Raw genomic sequence first — 20,512 nt, 5'->3', positions numbered from 1 at the left:
GTCAAACCGGGCTTGGCGATGGTTTGGCCCGGCTCACCGCGCTTCGACCACGACTTTTTTCGCTTGAGGTTGTCGTACGTGATCCACTTTTCATCACCAGTCACCATCTTCTTCAAAAATGGGTCGAGTTCGTTCCGTTTCAGCAGTGCATCGCAGGCGTTGATTCGGTCTAAAAGATTTTTTGCGCCAACTCGTGTGGCATCCATACATCATACTTTTTTTGGAATCCAATTTTCTGCAAATGGTTCCAAACGGTTTTATGGTCTATACCCAGTTCCTGGCCAATCGAGCGAGTGCTAACATGCCGGTCGACTTGGATGATTTCAACGATTTAATCGGTTTCCACGACAATTGGCACCAGTACGGGGTGTATCTTCGACAGCCACTACACCAGAACGAAATCGATCAAACCAACGCTGTGTTGTGCGAATCGTTACAGTGTCGGGTCCATAAACTACACGAATTTTTTCGGCCGCCTTCGTTGCAGTTTTACCTCGCAGGTAGTAAAAACGTAAAATATGGCGAATTTCTTGCTTGGTGGGCTCCATCTTTGACACGCTATAACTTGAGACTGAAAAGGACAATCACAACACTGTCAAAACGACACTTGTAGCACAGATTGTCGTCTTTAAATATGTCGTATAGTATGACTCGATGCGATAAGTACAACACAAGATATGTTCAAGTGTTGCCATATATTGTCAATATACGACATTTCTTTTTCCCCAACCCAATATTAAGAAAAACTTTAATTATATCTTTCGAAACTCAGGTTTCTCCAAATCTAAATGCAGTTTCTTGCATTTCAATATACTGCTTTTCGAATTAATCTGCCGAATGTTTTTCATTGTTTTCACTAAAATTAAAACAGACCGAAAAGTAGAACATTTTTTCGATGATTACCCGCATGGACATATAGTGGGGAGAATATGTCAGATTTGTAATATATACGTATGTATATCTTCGAAATTTTATGAAAGTAGGGGAACTGAGTGAAGAACTGATGAAAACTAACGATGAGATTCGTAAAACTTAGCAATTTATTATTTCCCGATAATGTCAAGAACGGGTGGCGACAAGTCAAGTAATTCAAACTAGCGCTGCCGGCGCCAAGCGAATATTTTTTTTACGGAACGTGCGGACGTCAAAGTGTTAATACAGATGTAGCTTTCATCTAAAAGTACAATCAGAAAGAATAGCCAAAAAGTTCGAATCGTCACAAATGCAATTTCTATGTTCACCAGTCCCAGTTATTTACTAGAATCAATTGGACAAATGAATAAATTTACATTCAATGTTTTAATTTTCACATCTTAACATCTAATCATAAAATTTTTCATTGCAAATCTATGCAAAGAACTTACTAAGAACTCGCATTTCGATTTATTCTCAAGTTGGTATAGTAAACATGTTCAGCCGGAGGGGTAAACTAGTTTCCATAAACTTGACAGTTTTGATATTTCTTTTTTGTCCGGTATATAAATTTGATTATATATTTTTCTAAATTTTTTTTTTTGTCAAAGAGAGTCGAGACTGCGTTCTTAGTATGTGTTAGAGATGGGTTTTGCGTTACGTAAGGGAAGAGGAGACCCAAATCCGGATTTTTAGTGTTACGTCATTTGTGCACCACGCCTTACCCTCTAGATCGCGATCAACTAATATGATGTTAAAACTGAGTGTTAACATGACAGTCTTCACAGTTCGACGTTCCGTGAATCGTGCGTTTCGTGTACGGCTTGTATCCCAGGTCCTTCGTCATAATGGTGTGGGCAGTCTCGTACGGCACATCCAGGTCAGCCGCGGTCTTTCGGATCGAGCGGTTCATTCTTCGACGAACCTGCTTAATCACGAACCCGCTGCTGGTGTCCTCACCGAACACGGCCGCCCGAATCTAGCACGGTCCTTGGCCGAGCCTGTCTCCCGGTACCGACGGATGGTGATTCCGCATCGCCCCGTGGGATTTCAACAGCCGGATTATATCATCGATTCGGTCACCTCTCGCAAACAACTTTACTACGACATCGCGGTACTTCTTCATTGTGCACGGTAAACAAACAACAAATGACAGCAAGTCGACACCGTGCGCGTCGATTAGCCTATAGGTTGGACCAGAATGCCGCGCCACGCGTCGCGTTGCGACAATTGTGCTTTGACACTTCATTTTAAATATGTGTGTTTCCATTTAGTCGAACACAATAATGCGTTGCGTCATTAGCATCGTTGTACTAAACGCTAACATTTGTTCTAAACTGCTTGCGCAGAATTCGCGATGACAGTGGCATGGTGTCGACGTCTGGTGACAATTTCAAATCAGGGCCATAATTTGGGTCCCAAACTCATTAGTGTAATCTCTATCAGATTAGAAGACACGAAGCAGGTTTTTAAATTCTAAAATTTGAATGAAAATTTTCACATCATGTTATTTGATTACTTGAAATACGTGTTTCTGACTTTCATTCAACCATATGGCTAAACAATTTCAACATTGTTGCTGAATTTTTTCATCATAATATAGGGTTGTCTTCATAAACAATTTTCGTATGAGACTTTTTCACCACCTGCACACAAAAATGTTTTTCATTTAAATAGAGTACTAGTTTGATATAGAAAAGCTAATTTTCAATCATAATTTTAATTTTGAAAACGTGTTCATTCCGACTGAAAATCAGCTATTCTTTCACTCTCCCCTATACTAGTAAACGAAGCTCAATGCCGCCAGCGCGGATATGTCAATGTGTTGTTTTTAAAAACATTAAATTGATCCTTGGACACAACAAGAATAAGATTTTCTAACGAACTTTATTTTGTTTTTGTTTACATGGAAAGTGGTGACGCGAATGCTAGATTGTGACTGCAAATCAACAGACTGCGTCGGACGAATGTTTTAGTACAAAACGCAAGCAATGACTGCTGATGAGAAGCAACGCACAACGCGGCATTCTGTTTCCACCTTATGTATGAGCAGGAAATAGTAACTTCAAGCAAAAAAGTGGGACCGATTCGAGATTGCTTTTTTGTAAACAGTGAACTTTTTTTACACTCTAAAAATTGAACCGACTTGCACTGACAACTGAATGATATTGTCAATTTGTGCGAGATGCCTCAAAACAGCTGGGAATAAATATTGTTTATGTACAGTAAGTTACATTTAATGCGACGCTTAGATTATTGGACAGACCTGTAATGTGACACGTTTAATTGGACATTTTTGTAAACATCGAGTTCGGGGCCCAAATTATGGCGCCACATGAAAGTTGGCACCAGACGTCGACACTGTACCACTCACATCGCCAATGTTCAATTACAGGCCTAAATCGCCTCCAAAGCGACACTGAGTGGTGCCTCGGCATGTCGTATTAAATTTAAATTACTGTATTATGTTGTTATTTATATTCGCACCATAAGCAACGAACACACATTTATTTTCCACTTGCAACAGTATTCACGATGATTGGATGGATGAATATACGACTCCTACATGCATCTAGTACGACTATTGTCATGCGTATATACGATTTACTACAGACAACCAAAAAACGAATGGCGAAGACGTTCTTGATAATTATGATAATTATTATAGATTTTTGTAAATACAAGTATGTTTGGAATATTACATTAAACATTATTTTTAAGTCAGAATATTTCCGGTTTCAAGAAAAGTGAAAGTTAAAGTTGCATTTTTTATTTTTAACTTTTTTTTAAAGTTTTTTTAGTTTTTTTTTAAGATTATCTGTTTGCCGGTCTTTTGAGTTCTGATAAACATAGTGACAAAAATAAATTAGTTGAACTTCGTCATTCAATTGCACTTAACTCAAAACTGTAAACATGAGATTATGAACTTGACAAACCAAGCTGCCAAGTATGCCAACCCAGCAAACATTAAATCGTATAACTATCGTATATAGAGCATCGAATATCTGATATTTTAGGTGGTATATGATGCGTAAGTTACCTCTAAAGGTGGGACCAGAATGCCGCGCTATGCGTCGCGTTGCGACAATTGTGCTTTGACACTTCATTTTAAATATGTGTGTTTCCATTTAGTCGAACACAATAATGCGTTGCGTCATTAACATCGTTGTACCAAACGCTAACATTTGTTCTAAACTGCTTGCGTCGAATTCGCGATGAAAGTGGCATGGTGTCGGCGTCTGGTGGCAACTTCAAATTAGGGCCATAATTTGGGCCCCAAACTCGTTAGTGTTATCTCTATCAGATTAGAAGACACGTGTTTCTAACTTTCATTCAACCATATGGCTAAACAATTTTAACATTGTTGCTGGATTTTTTCATCATAATATAGAGTTGTCTTCATAAACAATTTTCGTATGAGACTTTTTCACCACCTGCAAACAAAAATGTTTTTTATTTAAATAGAATACCGGTTTGATAAGGAAAAGCTAATTTTCATTCATAATTTTAATTTTGAAAATGTATTCATTCCGACTGAAAATCAGCTTTTCTTTCACGCTCCCCTAAACTAGTAAACGAAGCTCAATGCCGCCAGGGCGGATATGTCGATGTGTTGTTTTTAAAAACATTCAACTGATCCGTGGACACAACAAGAACAAGATTTTCACATGAATTTTATTTTGTTTTTGTTTACATGTAAAGTGGTGACGCGAATGCTAGATTGTGACTGCAAATCAACAGACTGCGTCGAGCAAATGTTTTAGTACAAAACGCAAGCAATGACAACTGATGAGAAGCAACGCACAACGCGGTATTCTGTTTCCACCTTAATCGTCGACATACCGAGACACTACTCAGTATCGCATTAGAGGTGATTGGCCTGTAATTGGTCATTCACGATGATAGTGGTACAATGTCGACGTCTGGTGGCGACTTTCAATCTGGGGCCATACTTTGGGTACCAAACTCGTTATTTACAAAATATCCAATTGGAGATGTAAATGTCCAATTACTTGTGTCCCATTACAGGTCTGTCCAATTAACTAAATGTCGAATTAGAGGTAACTTACTGTACATGCAATATTATTTGGCAATACCTAATAACATAATAAGTCTGTCGTGGAGGCGATCTGGCGTAGTGGTAACATCCATGCCTCTCACGCTAAAGGTCACGAGTTCAATTCTCACTCCCGACATTCTTCCAAAAATGGAAGTAGAAGTGACGAACCAGCCAAATGAGTTGAAAGTCACTATAATACAGATAAAAAAAAAAAAAAAATAATAATAAGTCTGTTGTCATACGAATATACGATTCATCACTGCCTTAAAAAAAATTGTGGAAAATATTAAACTGAAATGTTCGGCCCGGGAAATCACCATTTTTGTATGTATATAGAACCTTTATAATCATTTATGTTTGTACAAATAGGAATTACTCAATTGACTTTTAGGGATATAAATGTTTGATATGAGTGGTGGCGGCTATCTGAAATATGATTCTAGGGCAATTAATGCTCTTACATATGATACGAAAGAGTTGCACTCGGATACTTAATTCCTGATTGATTATTTTGCTTTAGTGGAAATATCGCAAAATTTATATAGAAATGGTTAAATAAAGTTTAGTACTACATATTTCAAGTAATCAAATAACATGAAGTTAAAAATTTCATTCATGTTTTAACAATTTAAAACTGCCTTCGGGCCTGCCCAGCAAACATTAAATCGTAAAAAAAATTCGAGGGTTTGTATCCGAGACACGACCGTTTAGAACGTAGGACTACGCAACCTTTTTCTTTTGAAATTTGATGGTTTATCATTTCGAATATTATTTGCGAATACGTTGAAATTTCATAAATAACCCTTTAGTAAAAAGTTCCGGGGACCCTGAAAAGGTTTAATGGCTGGCGTAGTTTTGTAGGATCATTTCGAGAAGCAACGATAATTTTTTGCCTTTGCGAGAACAATACACTAATTGGTCATATGTCGCAATTCGTTTCTTTATATCAATGCACGCATTGCACTGAATACTGACGAGAGGCATCTTCCGTGCATCGCCATCAAAGACGAATAAACGAATGAGTTTCAAGTGAAGAAGAAGAAGAAGGAGTGCATCGCCATTCAACAAGCATCAAACACACGTCTAACAGATGCACACAGTTGCAGTGCTAAAACTGAAACATCGCGAGAAGGACCGTTTATGAAAAATCGTTTCGACTCTCAGTCAAACCGTCAACAAAGTTTCTAAGTTCTAAGTTTTGCGCAATGAAAATAAGCTACACACAAAAAACCAAACACTGATGTTTAGAAACGACCTATAATCATTTGTACTCTCCTCTTTTTCGCTTGCTTTGCCATGACTAGGATGGTTGTGTTAATTGCAATGCCAGATGCACTTCAAGTGAAATATTCACTAGCGTTCACAGCTCGAGGGGAAACATTAAACACAAGACTAGCAGAATAAGCGATCTTTGTTGTTTCGGGCACAGAAATATTCTGAGCATTTTCCTCAGAAGAGATTCAATACTTATACGCTAGCGACAGCTTACTTACTATGCAAGGGTGGAGTTTACTTCGCAAATTTTCGCTTTTCGCTATCCCCCTTCGTTGTTTCTGTTCTAGCGACTACCAAGTTACCCGTTATTGACAGCTCTGTTCGGGAAAGCACACACAAATGGACAGAAAAATGTATGGGAAAATGAGAATGCGTAGAACTTTCATCAATTTAAACCATATAAAGACTATGGGATTGTGATGTATAGCATATCAAACAAAAAGAATCTTAGAAAATTTCTAATTCGATTGGTATACAAAACGTTTAAATCCGTTCGTAGCAAAAATAGTTATTAACGTTAACTTTATTTCGTAAAAACCTGTTTTCTGATTTGGCACCCTTAATGTAAGACGTAGTCCTACGTCAAAAATCTAAAATTGGAGGCGATATACATACATCTAAGACACATTACTTGTATGATGTGTATAACTGGCATATGCATATGAAATTGGAGGCCAGATACATGTATATGGGGTATATGATGTAATATAAACGATAATTATACGATTTATTATTTTCTAGGATGTATGTATATCGCCTCCACGTTTGCATGTATGAGCTGGCTAGGCACATCATATACATGCAATTTATATTAAACATACTTGTATGTTCGTGAATATAATCCTCAAAATAAAATCATTACACTAAACCTTCGGTTCAAACAACTTATACAGTTACCAAATAACGCAATAAGCATCAAGAATCGCTGGGAATCTCTTGTCAATATTTGTTCAAATTTAAAAATGTGCTTAACTCCAGTTTTGTTGACAACTTTCATGCATTCAATTAAATCGTACGATAAATCATATATAAACATAAAAAATTCCCACCTACTGACAGATTTCTACCTCGCAGTAGAAATCTGTCAGTATCCATACACTCACCTACGAAAAATAGTAGAAAAAAATATATTCGTCGATGTAAACAAGCAGTGAAAAAGAAGACACTGTTCTACGAGTGATTTGTATGAAGTTCCACTGCCGTGGTATGAGGCTAAAGCTGACACCAATACCAATACCAATACACAGAATACACAGAATGGTGCGCACCCGAGATGAAGAATAGAAGGTGGGAAGATTCACGGGTTTTGGTTGTGTTAAACTTTGAGTGTATTAGTAGCCAGGAAGATAGGAAGTTCACATATCAGGCATACCAGTTAGGTACTCAAATGGTACAACATTGAATGTGTCAAGCAACTGTAATTACTTTTTTCACAATTAGGGTGCTGAACACTTCATTCGTCTAAAACTAAGACACAAGTGGAACACTTTTCGTCTATTCTAGGTCATACGGGGTCAACTAAATTTATTTTTCAATTGCATTTTACATGAAAAATGAACTTGCAAACTTTTTTCCCGTGCACTGTCGAATGTTTCTCCGTCAAAGGAACAAAAGATTCTGTGACTCTGACTTTGTTTATGTACGTTTTTGGTCGACGTAACGAGAAGAAGAATTGAATTGAAATTAAGTTTAGAACACCTCAATAAAACTGAAATTTCAGTTTCTGCTAAAATGTCAGTTGGGGATTTAATGAACAAAATCGCGCTTCACTCCCAGTCTTTTTAAACTTATGAAAATAGCGCCAGGGCACACTTGTTCCAAATATTTTGCAAAATTCTTATCAAAAGATTTTAAAACGATGAAACAGATAAGTTGTCTTATACAAAAAGGATACTGAAAGAAGCGAAAATTTTTTTGCATCGCGCTCGCACACATACTAGCCACACATATAAATTCTAGTTTTTATCCGATTAACACCAAATTTTCAGAGGGTGAAAAGAAACAATTAAAGTTAGTTTTGGCATCACTCATTTAATTTATTTCGCCTTTATATCCGAATGCGCGAACTACGGTCTTAACCCCAGCCATAAGGTTCTGCATGACTTTAGAATAAATTGACCAGACGTCCCGCGTTACGCGGGACAGTCCCGCATTTCAACAAAATGTCCCGCGTGAGATTCCGTCCCGCGAAACGTCCCGCATTTGGTAGTAGAAACGAAAATTTCCCGCGATATCAATATATTTCTATCACAATTTGCTCATGTTGATTTTCTTAAATGGATGAACCTCAAAAAAAACTTTTATTTGGCAGACTGTTCAAGAGCGCTTCTAATGCATCCAAAGATATAGACGTTGAGCTAGTTTCATCGCACCGACATTGCGCTTTTTGTTTAAAGAGTGTCAACTGGAAGCGACAGCAACAAAATTGGAAAATGATTTTTATAAAAGTCCCCTATTGATCCACAGGGACCAACGTGAGTCAGACGAAAAGTTCATCTTTGGTCCCCTAGCTCGACCAGGGCTTGACGTTTTGAATAAGCCGAAAGAACTAGTGTATACTCGACAGGAAGAGGCTGAGTGAAGAATCGTAAATGAAGCACTGGGCGGTCTTACGGAATTGCCGGAACCTGAACCATGGCCGATGAAAAGATGTATATCGGCGTGTTATTTTACCTTTGGTGGTCGTCTGTCTCTCTATTTTGGCCATTCGCCCAAAAGTTTTCTATCGGGCGCAACTGGGGAATGTTGGTGGACTTCGTGACAATGTTTATCTCCAGCCGATCCATCTTCCAGTGATCTTTTGGCATAAAGACCTAATCACCTTTCCAACTTCGGCAAGCACTTCGTACTATATATCTCCCCGTTCACCATATAACTCGAAAGAAGAGCGGCTTGGACATTCTCTTCACGTCTGTCAGAGAAGGACCTTCTTCGAGAACTTGATGTGAATGATATATTCGACGTCATCCCTTACCTGGGGAACGTAACGTACCCGGTCCCCTGCCATTCGTTGAATTCTAGCATTAAGTACTTCTCGTCTTTCATTATGAGTACTAAAATAAGTTTTTCACTTCTTTCGCCGGAAAGAAGTCTTTCATCAGCATCTCAAGCTACTCCTTCTGGGAGATTGCCTGCTGCTCAGATACAGCCGGTCTCGTCTGACGCTTCCGCATAACAATGTCCATTTTGGCCAGATTCTTCTCCACCGTTTGGCCGTTTGCTTCAATCTCCCGGCTTAAGGAGCGGCAAAAACATGATATTGTAAATACCAGATCGGCTATATCCGGCGGACACAAAGCGCATCAGGATGTCCAACTCCTTCGCTGTGGGGTGGAGCTTGCAGTATGGAAAAATCATCAAGTTGCTTGACAGTGTTGCTGCTGCGAATAAACAGCCTTGAATCATTTTTGTTGTAGACTTAATAAACGTAAGATTTAAAGAAAATTTGTTCCTATAAATAATCTTTCATCGCCATCCGAAATTAGTCATATTTTTTGAATGCATACGTTAACACTAAAATCTATGAAAAATGAATTGGAATTTTCGAGCATTCCATTCGGTAATTTGAAGAAAATTGTAGAATTTGAATCGTGCTTGCCTGGCGTAAATGCTCTGATTGACGAGTGATTTTCGGGCGTAAACAAAATTTAAACCACCGAAAAATCACAACTGATTGCCGATGCTCAGAAAGAAATAATACTGATCAGTTTAGACTCGCTAAACTATGGTTTATGTCCACATAACGTATATACATAACATTTTGTTTTTTGAGTCCCGCGTTAGACCTCTGACCATCTGGTCACTTTACTTTAGAATCGACAGTTTTTTTGCACATTAACTCATGCTTTCTTCATTTCTTCTACATTCTTTACCACCTTATGTCGTTTTAGAAGGTGTCCCTCCATAATGGCTAAGTATTTTTGTGTTGGGTACAGTTCCGAAGTGTTTGGGGGGTTCAGATCTTTGAAAACTGATGAAATCAACTCACAGAGTGTAAACAATACGCATTAAACTAAGTCTATGCAAAACTTCAATTAATTTTACCCAACGGATCAACAGATAGAGCAATTTTAGTGTGTGCGGATTTTATACGGTACACCCTTTAGTCTAAAATTGAAATCATTTTTGCTTTACGTGCATCTGTCGAAATTGATCCGATCTAAGTAATTTGTTCGATTAAGTAAGTTGTAGCGGTGATCCACAACCATACTCCATCAGTGTAAGAAAGTTGCGAAGTAGCTACAACAGTCGGTATACACTCAGTTCTATTACCTTATCGTTGGCTTTTGTAAATCAAATTGTAAAATAAAAGTAATAGTTACATTTATCACGAACGAAACATTTCTAGATCAAGGACATCTTTCATCATAACTTTATCGATATCGATTATAGTTAAGATGGAATAATAATTCCAATTGATTATTGATGTTTATTTGTTGGTGTTTCGACACGAGAGCGGATGTACAGCAAAACTATTTATCCAGAAGTACATAAATTTACGTTATTGCTTAAGTTTCCCCACTGTAGCCCATCCTCAGCACTTCCCAACCATCCCAGTAGGAACGATGATTATGATGCGAACAGAATCCCCATGACTGCTGCTCATTAACCCAGACCACACGCAAATATTTAACCTCACTCACGCCTATTATCGCTCGCTCTGCTCGTGTCTGTAAATATATGAATAATAACCACTCACCGCTTAATAATAACTCACCAGTGCTCTCTCGTAACATCTCACACTATGACATGCGCTTTTCACCGACCGAATCGCAAAACACAAAGCAAAGAATGGTCATTTCACACGCACTAAATGCGAGTAGGTTTACCCCGTATCAAATCCATTATAAACATCCATCACTTAGCACAAAGTTCCACGCAAAACTGAACAAACATAGTTTAAACAGTATCAAACACAAACGCCAGTGTAGACTTGTTTACACGCATACACAAAACACGTCTGCTGTTGGACAGAAGCTTTGACAGCGAACCGGAGGGGGGGCCCCCAGGCTACACTTCAATAGCTGTCAAGCAATAGTGATGTTTTGTATATAAATGTATACACATAATCCTTCGTACGCCTGTTAAAATCACGGGATCGAAGTAGCCGAAGCCTATTTTGAAAAAGAGCAAATGAAAGCACACACACACACATAGAATCCACCGACAAACTAATCAAGAGTGAGAGAGCATCTAAAGCAAGCGCCCAAAGTCCAAACAAAGAACTGTTAAAATTCACCCAAAAAGCAACCAAAGAGGTGACAACAAAAGCAAACCTAAACCCTCAACCTCCAAACCAACCTATCCGTAATCTGATAATATTCACTTATTACATAATCGTAGAGTGTGCGAATTTCAGGAGTATGCTAAACTGCGTAAATAACCTGGAACCGCAGAGTATGAACTCAGGCATCGAACGTGCCGCGCTGATGATCTCCGAGGAAAAGACCCAGCACGACTCACGTAAGACCAATTCTAAGAATCTTACCTACTACTTCTACTACTACTATTACACTATTAGTGCCACTACTTAAGATGTTCCACTCACACCCTCTCAGAACGAATTGTTCAGTGTGTCTTTGTCTCTATTTCTCTGTTTGTCGCTATATGTCCGTTTTCGAGTATTTAGTTGCACTTCTTGTTCCAAATATCTTTGGAGTACAGAAATTATCGTTTGTTTCTAGTGCGATTTTCTTTCTTTTCATCAAGTGTGTGTGTGCGTGTGAATACTATGTTGTTTTCCAATCTGTAAATGAATTTTCTGATACTTTCTCAGTTTGAAACGTGTGTTTATGATAATTTCTCGAAAACAAGTACAATTTAGGTCTAATGTTTTATTCGTGTGCATTGAATTTTACGAGCTTGACCGAAACTGAACTGTGGGGTATATTATACACATTACACGGTAACAATACAATCGCCAAAAATCCGAAATCATTTTTTTATAGCTGCTTTCGAAAAGCTTAGTTGCTTGCATGAACATATCGCATCCGAAACAATATAATCCGAAAAAAAAACTATCATCATCACAAACACAAAAAAAACAATTCGCCACCTTTCTTTCAGCACCGTATCCCATTAGTGTGAAACCCCGTGTCACACCGAGGAAACTTCTTCCATTGAGTTGGAGAAAAAAAACTCTATCCCACATCTCTCATCAACTAAAGCTGTCAGCACCATTAATGAACCGAACCGTTCCATCACAATGCTACACCATATCACGAAACCCTTCGGCCATTTCCTGCTCATAATTGTAGTTCTCATTAAGTTTAACGCTTATTGCAGCGCACTGTTTCTGGGGCTCTACTCTACTCAGCAGCCCCCACCATCCTTTCTCTAACCTTCGGCTGCCGTTTTTTTTTCTGTGTCAATGCCAGAGCACTTCCCAAGACTGTGGTGGGTAACTCAATTAAACTCTGGCTGTAACTTCCGGCACTGTGACGGAGGTTGTTGGAAGGAGCAAGGATAATTCTCACGTTTCCAGCCGCCCTCGCCGTGTTCCCCCCGTGCAGTCCACCATCCCGGACCAGAAAGTATCAATTTCATTCCAATTCCTTTCGGCACTTTCTCACGCGTCTAGGACAACTGCCGCAGGCGATTTCTTTGTCCTTCGCGTCCTTCCCCAAGTTCGAGAAGCGGAGCGCGTTCCTTCGCTCAATCTTCCGGTAGTGGCCTGGATCTTGTGGGTTTTTCTTTACGGTGGTTTCATTCACCCGGAGGCGAATTTCCTTGAACTCTCTCTCTCTCTCTCTGTTTCCAGTGTTGTTACATCACACACCGGCGGTAGATCGACGTGGGAGAGAGTATGTGGGGTAACAGTTTGGGACGGAAGCGAGAGATAGTGAAAGAAACCTACAATCTGTCACATAGTTTGTAGCAATGGAAACCAAACCAGCTGGCTGGACGCGTTGAATTGGTTATGAATAATAATATCCTTCAATTTTTTTTTGTTCAATCTTCACATACTCCGAAATCAATTCAGGACGATCAGCGCAATACGATTGTATATTATAGCTGTGCGAAAGGTGTTAAGCTGTTTTTTTTCAGTTTGGGTGAACTTCCGTTTCATATTGACCCAATACCGGTGAACTTGAGCACAATGATAGTATGAAAGCCATTCCCATTGCAATTGATGTGACTACGAGGGCAGATCGATTAGTACTTAGCCCACAACACGAAAACAACAACAAAAAATTGGAAAAGTGGTAATTTTTTCTCAACATAGTCTCCTTTTAGCTCGATACACTGGACCCAGCGATGCCCATACTTCTTTAATTCATCTGAAAACATGTTCTCTCAAGGTCTGCAAAATAGGTCTCCGTGGCGGCGATGATCTCCTCATTCGACTCAGCGAGTGACTTTTTCAAGTTTGGAAACAAAAAAAAAGTCGCTCGGGGCCAAATCTGGAGAATACGGTGGATGGGGCAGTAGTTCGAATTGCAATTCCACCAATTTGGCCATGGCGACGGCAGAATTTCCATTTGTTCCATTTTTCGGAAATCCGCGGACACGCCCGCTTCCACACACGGTCAAAACAAAACTACGAGTCCGTTTCGGCTGAAATTTTGACAGTAGCCGTTTACAAGAAAGTACTACACGATAAGTAATCTCTTTTGCGATACTGACACCATCGGGCGATGAGGCTAAATACTTTTCGGACCGCTCTCGTATATGAGAATGGAGTTCCGTATTCAGTGCTTTTTTAACAAAACATCAAAAGTTAGAATCAATTTATACAGTACTATTAGCTAAACCTATATAGAAGAGAAAGAACAAAGCTTGCTTGCAATTTTCCAACCATTCGCATCCGTTTCAAACCAATCCTCGAATGTCTAGATCTGCGGTACTCAACCTTTTTTACAGAGGGGTCACAAACACGTGTTAGACATGGTGTCGTGGGCCACAAAAAAAAATGGTGGTGTCAAAGATACGACCGCGTTGTTAACGTAGGACTACGAAATCCGAACTGAATTGAATGTGTGGTAGGGTTGCGGTGAAGACAGCAACCGATGCGGAACAAATTTGCACCTTCAGTTTTCCACCAAAGAACGCTGCTCTCACCGCTGAGAAGAACCTTTTCCACATAAGGTTTGAAATGCGCTGCACTTTGACTCCATTTCTAATCCGGAAATAATGCTCGAATTCACAGAAGACGAATTTCATGCCAACTCGTCTTAGGAGTTGACAGCACCATCTCGGATAGCATTGAAACGTTGTGAGTGTGAAGACATGGCTTTGCATATTTGAAATATTAGAAAAAAAATTAGATTACTTTTTGAAAAAAGGCAAAAAAAATTTTCTTAATTTTTTTTTACAAAAAATTATAACTTTTAACTATGATACCTACAAAACTCTTATCAGAGGATGAAATATAGGATATTGTTTAAACTTTCACACGAAAAAACCAAAAATTTTTTGCAAAAAAATTTCGCTGAAAAAAAAGTTATTTTAAAAATTGAAATTAATTTTTCTCAAAAACGATTTTTTTTAAATTCCCAAATATATATATATATATATATGAATAGCCCTTACAATTTCCAACAAGTCGTCCATACATCGAAAGATGGGCACCTTTATAGGGAAAAAGTTTTTCTAACAACAACTTTTTTATGTTTTCTTTAAAAAAATACAACTAATCCTAATTCTGTTTAAAGTCAAGATAGCGATATAGTGTATTCGACAAAGTTTTAGATCTTATTAAAATATGAATTTTCGTCGAAGATCTTTTTTTTTTATCTTTCATAGTTTTTGGAATATGAGTCATTTTTGTAAGAAGACTCCTGAAAAAAATAATGTTTTGCTCGTAACATTTTTATATGTACATTCTCACGTTTGACATGTTCTTGACATGTTCTTAAATAGAAAAAAGTTAGCAGAGCATTTAAAATGCGATAATTTATACATAAAAATCTAACGAATTGAACATTAATAGTATCTTTTAAAAGAAAACAATGAAAAAGTTGTGGCTCGAAAAACTTTTTCCATGTAAATGTACCAGTCTTCCGATGTATGGGTGACTTGTTGAAAATTTTAAGGGCTATTTTAATCTGTTTTTTTTTTCAGAATTTAATAAACACATGTTTTCGAGAAAAATGAATTTTAACTTTCAAAATATTTTTTTCCCAAAAATGTCTTTGATAATTTTGAATGAAAACCTAACTAATTTCCTATATTCCATTTTTTGACTAAAATTTTGTAGGTCTGATAGATTTTTTTGTGAGTGAGTTTTTTTTTGAAATTTTAATTTTTTTTTCAACTTTTTCTTCGAAATACCTTAATTTAAAAACCATAAGATCTTCAAAAAGTTGATCAAAGAATGAAGTGTAGAAAATCATTTAGGATTTCATTAAAAAATATAAAAAAAAAATTTTGAAAAAAAATTTCATTGGAAAAAAACATATTTTGAAAATTAAAATTCATTTTTCTCGAAAACATGTGTTTTTATAATTCTGAAACCAGATATAAATAGCCCTTAGAATTTCCAACAAGTCACCCATACATCGGAAGATGGGCATATTTACATGGTTTTTCAAAGTTTTTCGAACAACAATATTCATTTTTTTTCTTCGAAAAAATACTATTAATGTTCAATTCGTTACAATCAATTCGGAACTGGTACAAATTCGGTACCCCGTGGGTAATTTGGTACTCTGGTGGTGAATAAAAAAAAAGTGTTCTAGTAATGTAGTAACAAACGTCAGATGCCAAAAACCCAAAATATATGTGTTTTTTGAAAAAAAATTCAAGTTTTGTTGTTTTTGAAATCTCGAAAATTGTTCATGTGCGTCTTTTGAAAAATCATTAAAAATCGAATAGTTAGCCGATTTTAAATATTAAAACTGATTTGGATCAAGAGATTGATGTTCTTCAACGAATTCGAGTAAGTGTATCGAGATTTTAATCACAAATTTCATAGATTTCATTCCAATGTGAAAATTCGGTATGCGGGAAATTTGGCACCCCAATGTAAACATAGTGTTGGTGATTCCATGGGCCCATTCCGCCTGTACCGATTGCGGGACTGATTACTACGCTTGCAACTTTTGTAAAGGCTTTTGATTCGTTTTACTTTTTTAGTTAGAAATAAATCGAGATGAAATTTGTTCACTTTCTCTCGAAAACCCGTTTTCTTGTTCCTCTTTGTTTTGTAAAATTGCATGCTTTTTCGTCAAAGTTGAGTTAGTTTACGTAAGATAGTGTACTTCACTTCTATTTTGTATGAAAATGTCAAAAAATACATTTTTCAGTGATTTCAGGACGATACTTTTAATTTGAAAAAAATAAAAAAATGGGGTGCCAAATTTCCGCAAACCGATTTTTTTTTCAAAAGCTGACGTAATAGCATAGGCCAAGAGCTAAGTCCAGAAAAACAAAATGGGGCACCGAATTTGTACCAGTTCCTCTATAAATTATCGCAGTTTAAATGATCTGCTAACTTTTACTATTTAGGAACATGTCAAGAACATTTCAAACGTGAGAATTTACATATAAAAATGTTACGAGCAAAACATTATTTTTTCAAGAGTTTTTACACAAAAATGACTTATATTCCAAAAACTATAAAAGATAGAAAGTTTATGTCTTCGACAAAAGTTCATATTTCAATAAGATCTAAAACTTTTCCGAATACACTATATCGCTATCTTGAGTTTAAACAGAATTAGAATTAGTTGTAATTTAAAAAAAAAAAACATAAAAAAGTTGTTGTTTGAAAAACTTTTTTCCTGTAAAAGTACCCATCTTCCAATGTGTGGACGACTTGTTTGAAATTGTAAGGGCTATTCATATATATATATCTGAGAATTTTAAAAAAATACGTTTTTCAGAAAAATAATTTCTAATTTTAAAATAATTTTTTTTCTCAGCGAAATTTTTTTCCGAAAAATTTTTGGTATTTTTTTGTGAAAATTCAAACAATTTCTTACATTTCATCCTTTGGCAAGAATTCTGTAGGTATCATAGTTTTTTAAGTTATAAATTTTTATAAAAAATTAGGAAAAAAAATGGCTTTTTCAAGAAACTAGTTTAGTTCTTTTTGAATATTAAGTATAGTTTCACTGCAATGAATCCGAACACGCTCCAAAACTCACAGAAGCTTTCAACCAGAAAAAAAAATATAAAAATCACTTCGCCTTTGATCACTTCGCATACGAAATACGAAAATTACGGCTACGAGTACGAAAATTTTGTACGTCCGTTCAACAAGATAGCAAAATAGAAACTGAGGTTGGCCAGGGCGAGCGTAATATTTTTAGTGCTTTCCGGCCATCTCACAGATCAAACTTTACTTCGACGAACTATCAAACATATTTTTGGATTTTTGCGATTTCACCAATATTTTGTGATTTCAATAGTTTGCGTTCGAAGCTGTTTTTGAGGCAAGTTTCTTTGACAAAAAGTCTCCCGATCAGAGCGGGAATCGAACCCTGATCCCCGGCATGATAATACATGTGCTGGTTTGAATTGTAAAGGAATTTAAAATTAATCAGTTCATTCGCTCCTAGCCATGTAAAGTGCAAATTTTGGAAACTAAATTAAAATCCGAGCTACTTGGAAAACCGCGCTGTTAATAAATCGTGAATTCGTGAATAGCTCATTAATACAGAATAAACAAAAGAAGAATAAAAAAATCATAATGCATATTTTTTTTGTTTATTCCTAGAAACTTTAACACATTGACTAATAAAATACATAAAATTCTTGCAATGTACACGAGAACCGCCTTAGCAATGATCCATGACTAAAGTGACGTATCGAAACCATCCAAACATTAACATCTTTGAAAATTTATTTGTTTTGATACTCAAAAAGTTTGTTGTCAGATGACGCATTTGAGGGTTTCAAAATCTTCATTGTCACGCTGAGAAGAATATGCAATAAAGAGACAATAAATTTGAGTCATGTCCACAAATACATATACAGAGTTTTCCAACTTAAAATTCCGAAAGCAAATTGAAATAAAACACACTTAGAATTCGAATTTCGATGAAACTTTTATTTCAAATTAAAGTTTGGTTTATGCCAATATGTGTGAAATACAACATCATTCAAATGTCCACCTAGGGCTTCCTCGCACACCTTGATCCGGAACAGGTAATTTTCGATGACTTTTCTGCTCATATGGGGCGGTATCTCGGTCATAACTTCACCAATGTTATCTTTCAAATGTTCAAGAGTTTGCGAAGAGTTGGCATAGACACAGTCTTTCGCATAACCACACAAAAAAAAGTCTAGCAGGTTCAAATCGCATGATCTGGACGGCCAATTGGCATCACCAAAACGCAAAATTATGCGTCCCTCAAATTTCGTTCGCAATATGGCCATATTCGGTCGTGTTGTGTGGCACGCGGCGCCGTCCTGCTGAAATCACATGTCATCCGTATCCATATCTTCAATTTGTGGCAAAAAAAATTAACATGCGGCCATAGCGCTCACCATTCACAGTTACCGTCTCGCCGTCCTCAATTTCAAAGAAATACTGCCCGATGACTCCACCAGACCATAATGTGCACCAAACAGTGACTTTTGGCGGATGCAATGGCCTCTCAACAATCACTTGTGGATTTTCTGAGCCCCATATACGGAAATTTTGTGTGTTCACATAGCCACCGAGCTCGAAATGTGCTTCATCGCTGAAGAAAATTTGATGCGAAAATTCAGCATTTTGCTGCTGTTGTTCGTTCACCCAATCGACGTATGCCCGACGCATTCCATGGTCACCACGCTCTAACTTTTGTACCAGTTGGACTTTATATGGATGTAGGTGCAAGTCCAAATGCAAAATTCGCCACGATGTGTTTGACAAGCCCAATTGCTGAGCACGCCGTGGAATCGAAACATTCGGGTCATCCTCCACACTGGCAGCAACAGCAGCAATATTTTCGGCCGAACGCACATTACGATGATGCACAGGTTTCACAATATCCGCTACGGATCCAGTTTGTTAGAATTTACGCACTACATTAGCTATTGTGGGCTCTGTAGGCCGTCCATGACGACCAAAATCCGTCCGTAATGCTCGAAAAACATTTGCCGGTTTTTCATCATTTTTATAGTATAATTTAACAAAATTAACACGTTGTGCGATGCTAAAACGATCCATATTGTAAAATGGCAGACATTCAACTAACGATATGACGCTTTGGTTGACAGCTATGTCAAACGGTTGTCAGCGCAGGGCTATATACTTTCGGAAGCCCGAAATGGAAAACCCTGTACATAACGAACTTCCTCCCTTAACAAAGAACATTAGTTCTTTACTGATCAGATATAAATGCTTCCAACCATCCTGGAAATTTACACCATTCAAATGTTAATCTACACAATAAACATTCGAACTACCAAATCTGACTTCATTATCTGATATCCAACATAAAAAAGAAGTTGATGTATTTCCATCCATCCTAATTCACTTTGTACTCTGGTTCATTTTCAAATAATTATTCTTGTAAAATCAAATCATCTAACACATGGCTACTGAAATACTTTTTTTTTATTCTTTATTTAAGAGGCTTTCAACCTCCTGGGCTGGTTCGCCTCAACTGAAATACTGACAATCGTTAAATTCAACATTTTCACTTATTTTTGGGAATCAGAACTATCGTTTTTCAATGTATTTGTCTCCGTTGGAGAAACGCTGCTTGGTAATTACCCAAAACCTATAAAATCAACGAAAATGAAATCCATTTTTTTGGATAATCAATGAACTCATAATAGATCGATCAAACAATACCCGATATATGTGTTCGCTAGAAAGATAACATTTCATAGTGTATACTAGGATGCCAATGAAAATGGTCATTTCAAATTTCTAAAAGTTACCCCATAAAAATGTTCACCACCTCGAACAAACACCCTATGCAACATATCAGTCCAATCGGACTTAAAGGAGAGAGTTTTTAAGACATGTGACATAATTTTTTTTTTTGTTTTGAAAACCCCAATTTCCGGTTCCGGATTTTTCGGTTTTCAAAAATACTCAAATTTTAACGTCTGCGACACTAACAACTGAAGTTGGAATTATCGTGAAAATCAACAATTTCCGAATAAAAAATTGAGATAACTATTTTTATTGGCACCCAAAACCATATTTTTTGTCTCGCAGTCCGAAAAAAACCCAGTCCCAGAGTGTCGATTTTTGACAAAAAAAATATGACACTAGATCTCGACGTTTCACGCAATTTTAAGACATTTAGTGTCATTTTTTTTTCGAAAACCCCGATTTTCAAAAAACTCTAACTTTGACCGCTTTGCGCCACTCTCCCT

At 37.1% G+C, this 20,512-nt stretch overlaps 1 protein-coding gene across 21 annotated transcripts in view; it reads left to right on the top strand.

Moving 5' to 3' along the window:
• Positions 1-20,512, top strand: part of LOC129765026 (glucose transporter type 1) — a 647,147-nt gene that overhangs the window by 591,676 nt on the left and 34,959 nt on the right. For 15 of the 21 annotated variants that reach the window (XR_008741327.1, XM_055764813.1, XM_055764818.1 and 12 more), the window contains one exon: positions 11,607-11,710. The exons of 3 other annotated variants lie outside the window; for them this stretch is intronic. Coding sequence is in view for 14 of the 18 variants with exons in the window: in XM_055764813.1 (XP_055620788.1) it covers positions 11,607-11,710 (104 nt within the window). In the remaining 4 variants the exon portion in view is untranslated. Of the gene's footprint in view, positions 1-11,590; positions 11,711-20,512 lie in introns of all 21 variants that reach the window. 3 more of the 21 variants (XR_008741328.1, XR_008741330.1, XR_008741329.1) reach the window with 1 other exon arrangement.

Source organism: Toxorhynchites rutilus, chromosome 2, assembly GCF_029784135.1.
Source record: "Toxorhynchites rutilus septentrionalis strain SRP chromosome 2, ASM2978413v1, whole genome shotgun sequence".
NCBI lineage: Eukaryota > Metazoa > Arthropoda > Insecta > Diptera > Culicidae > Toxorhynchites > Toxorhynchites rutilus.
Note: the sequence above shows the minus strand (reverse complement) of the source record. Positions and strands in the feature narration are given on the sequence as shown.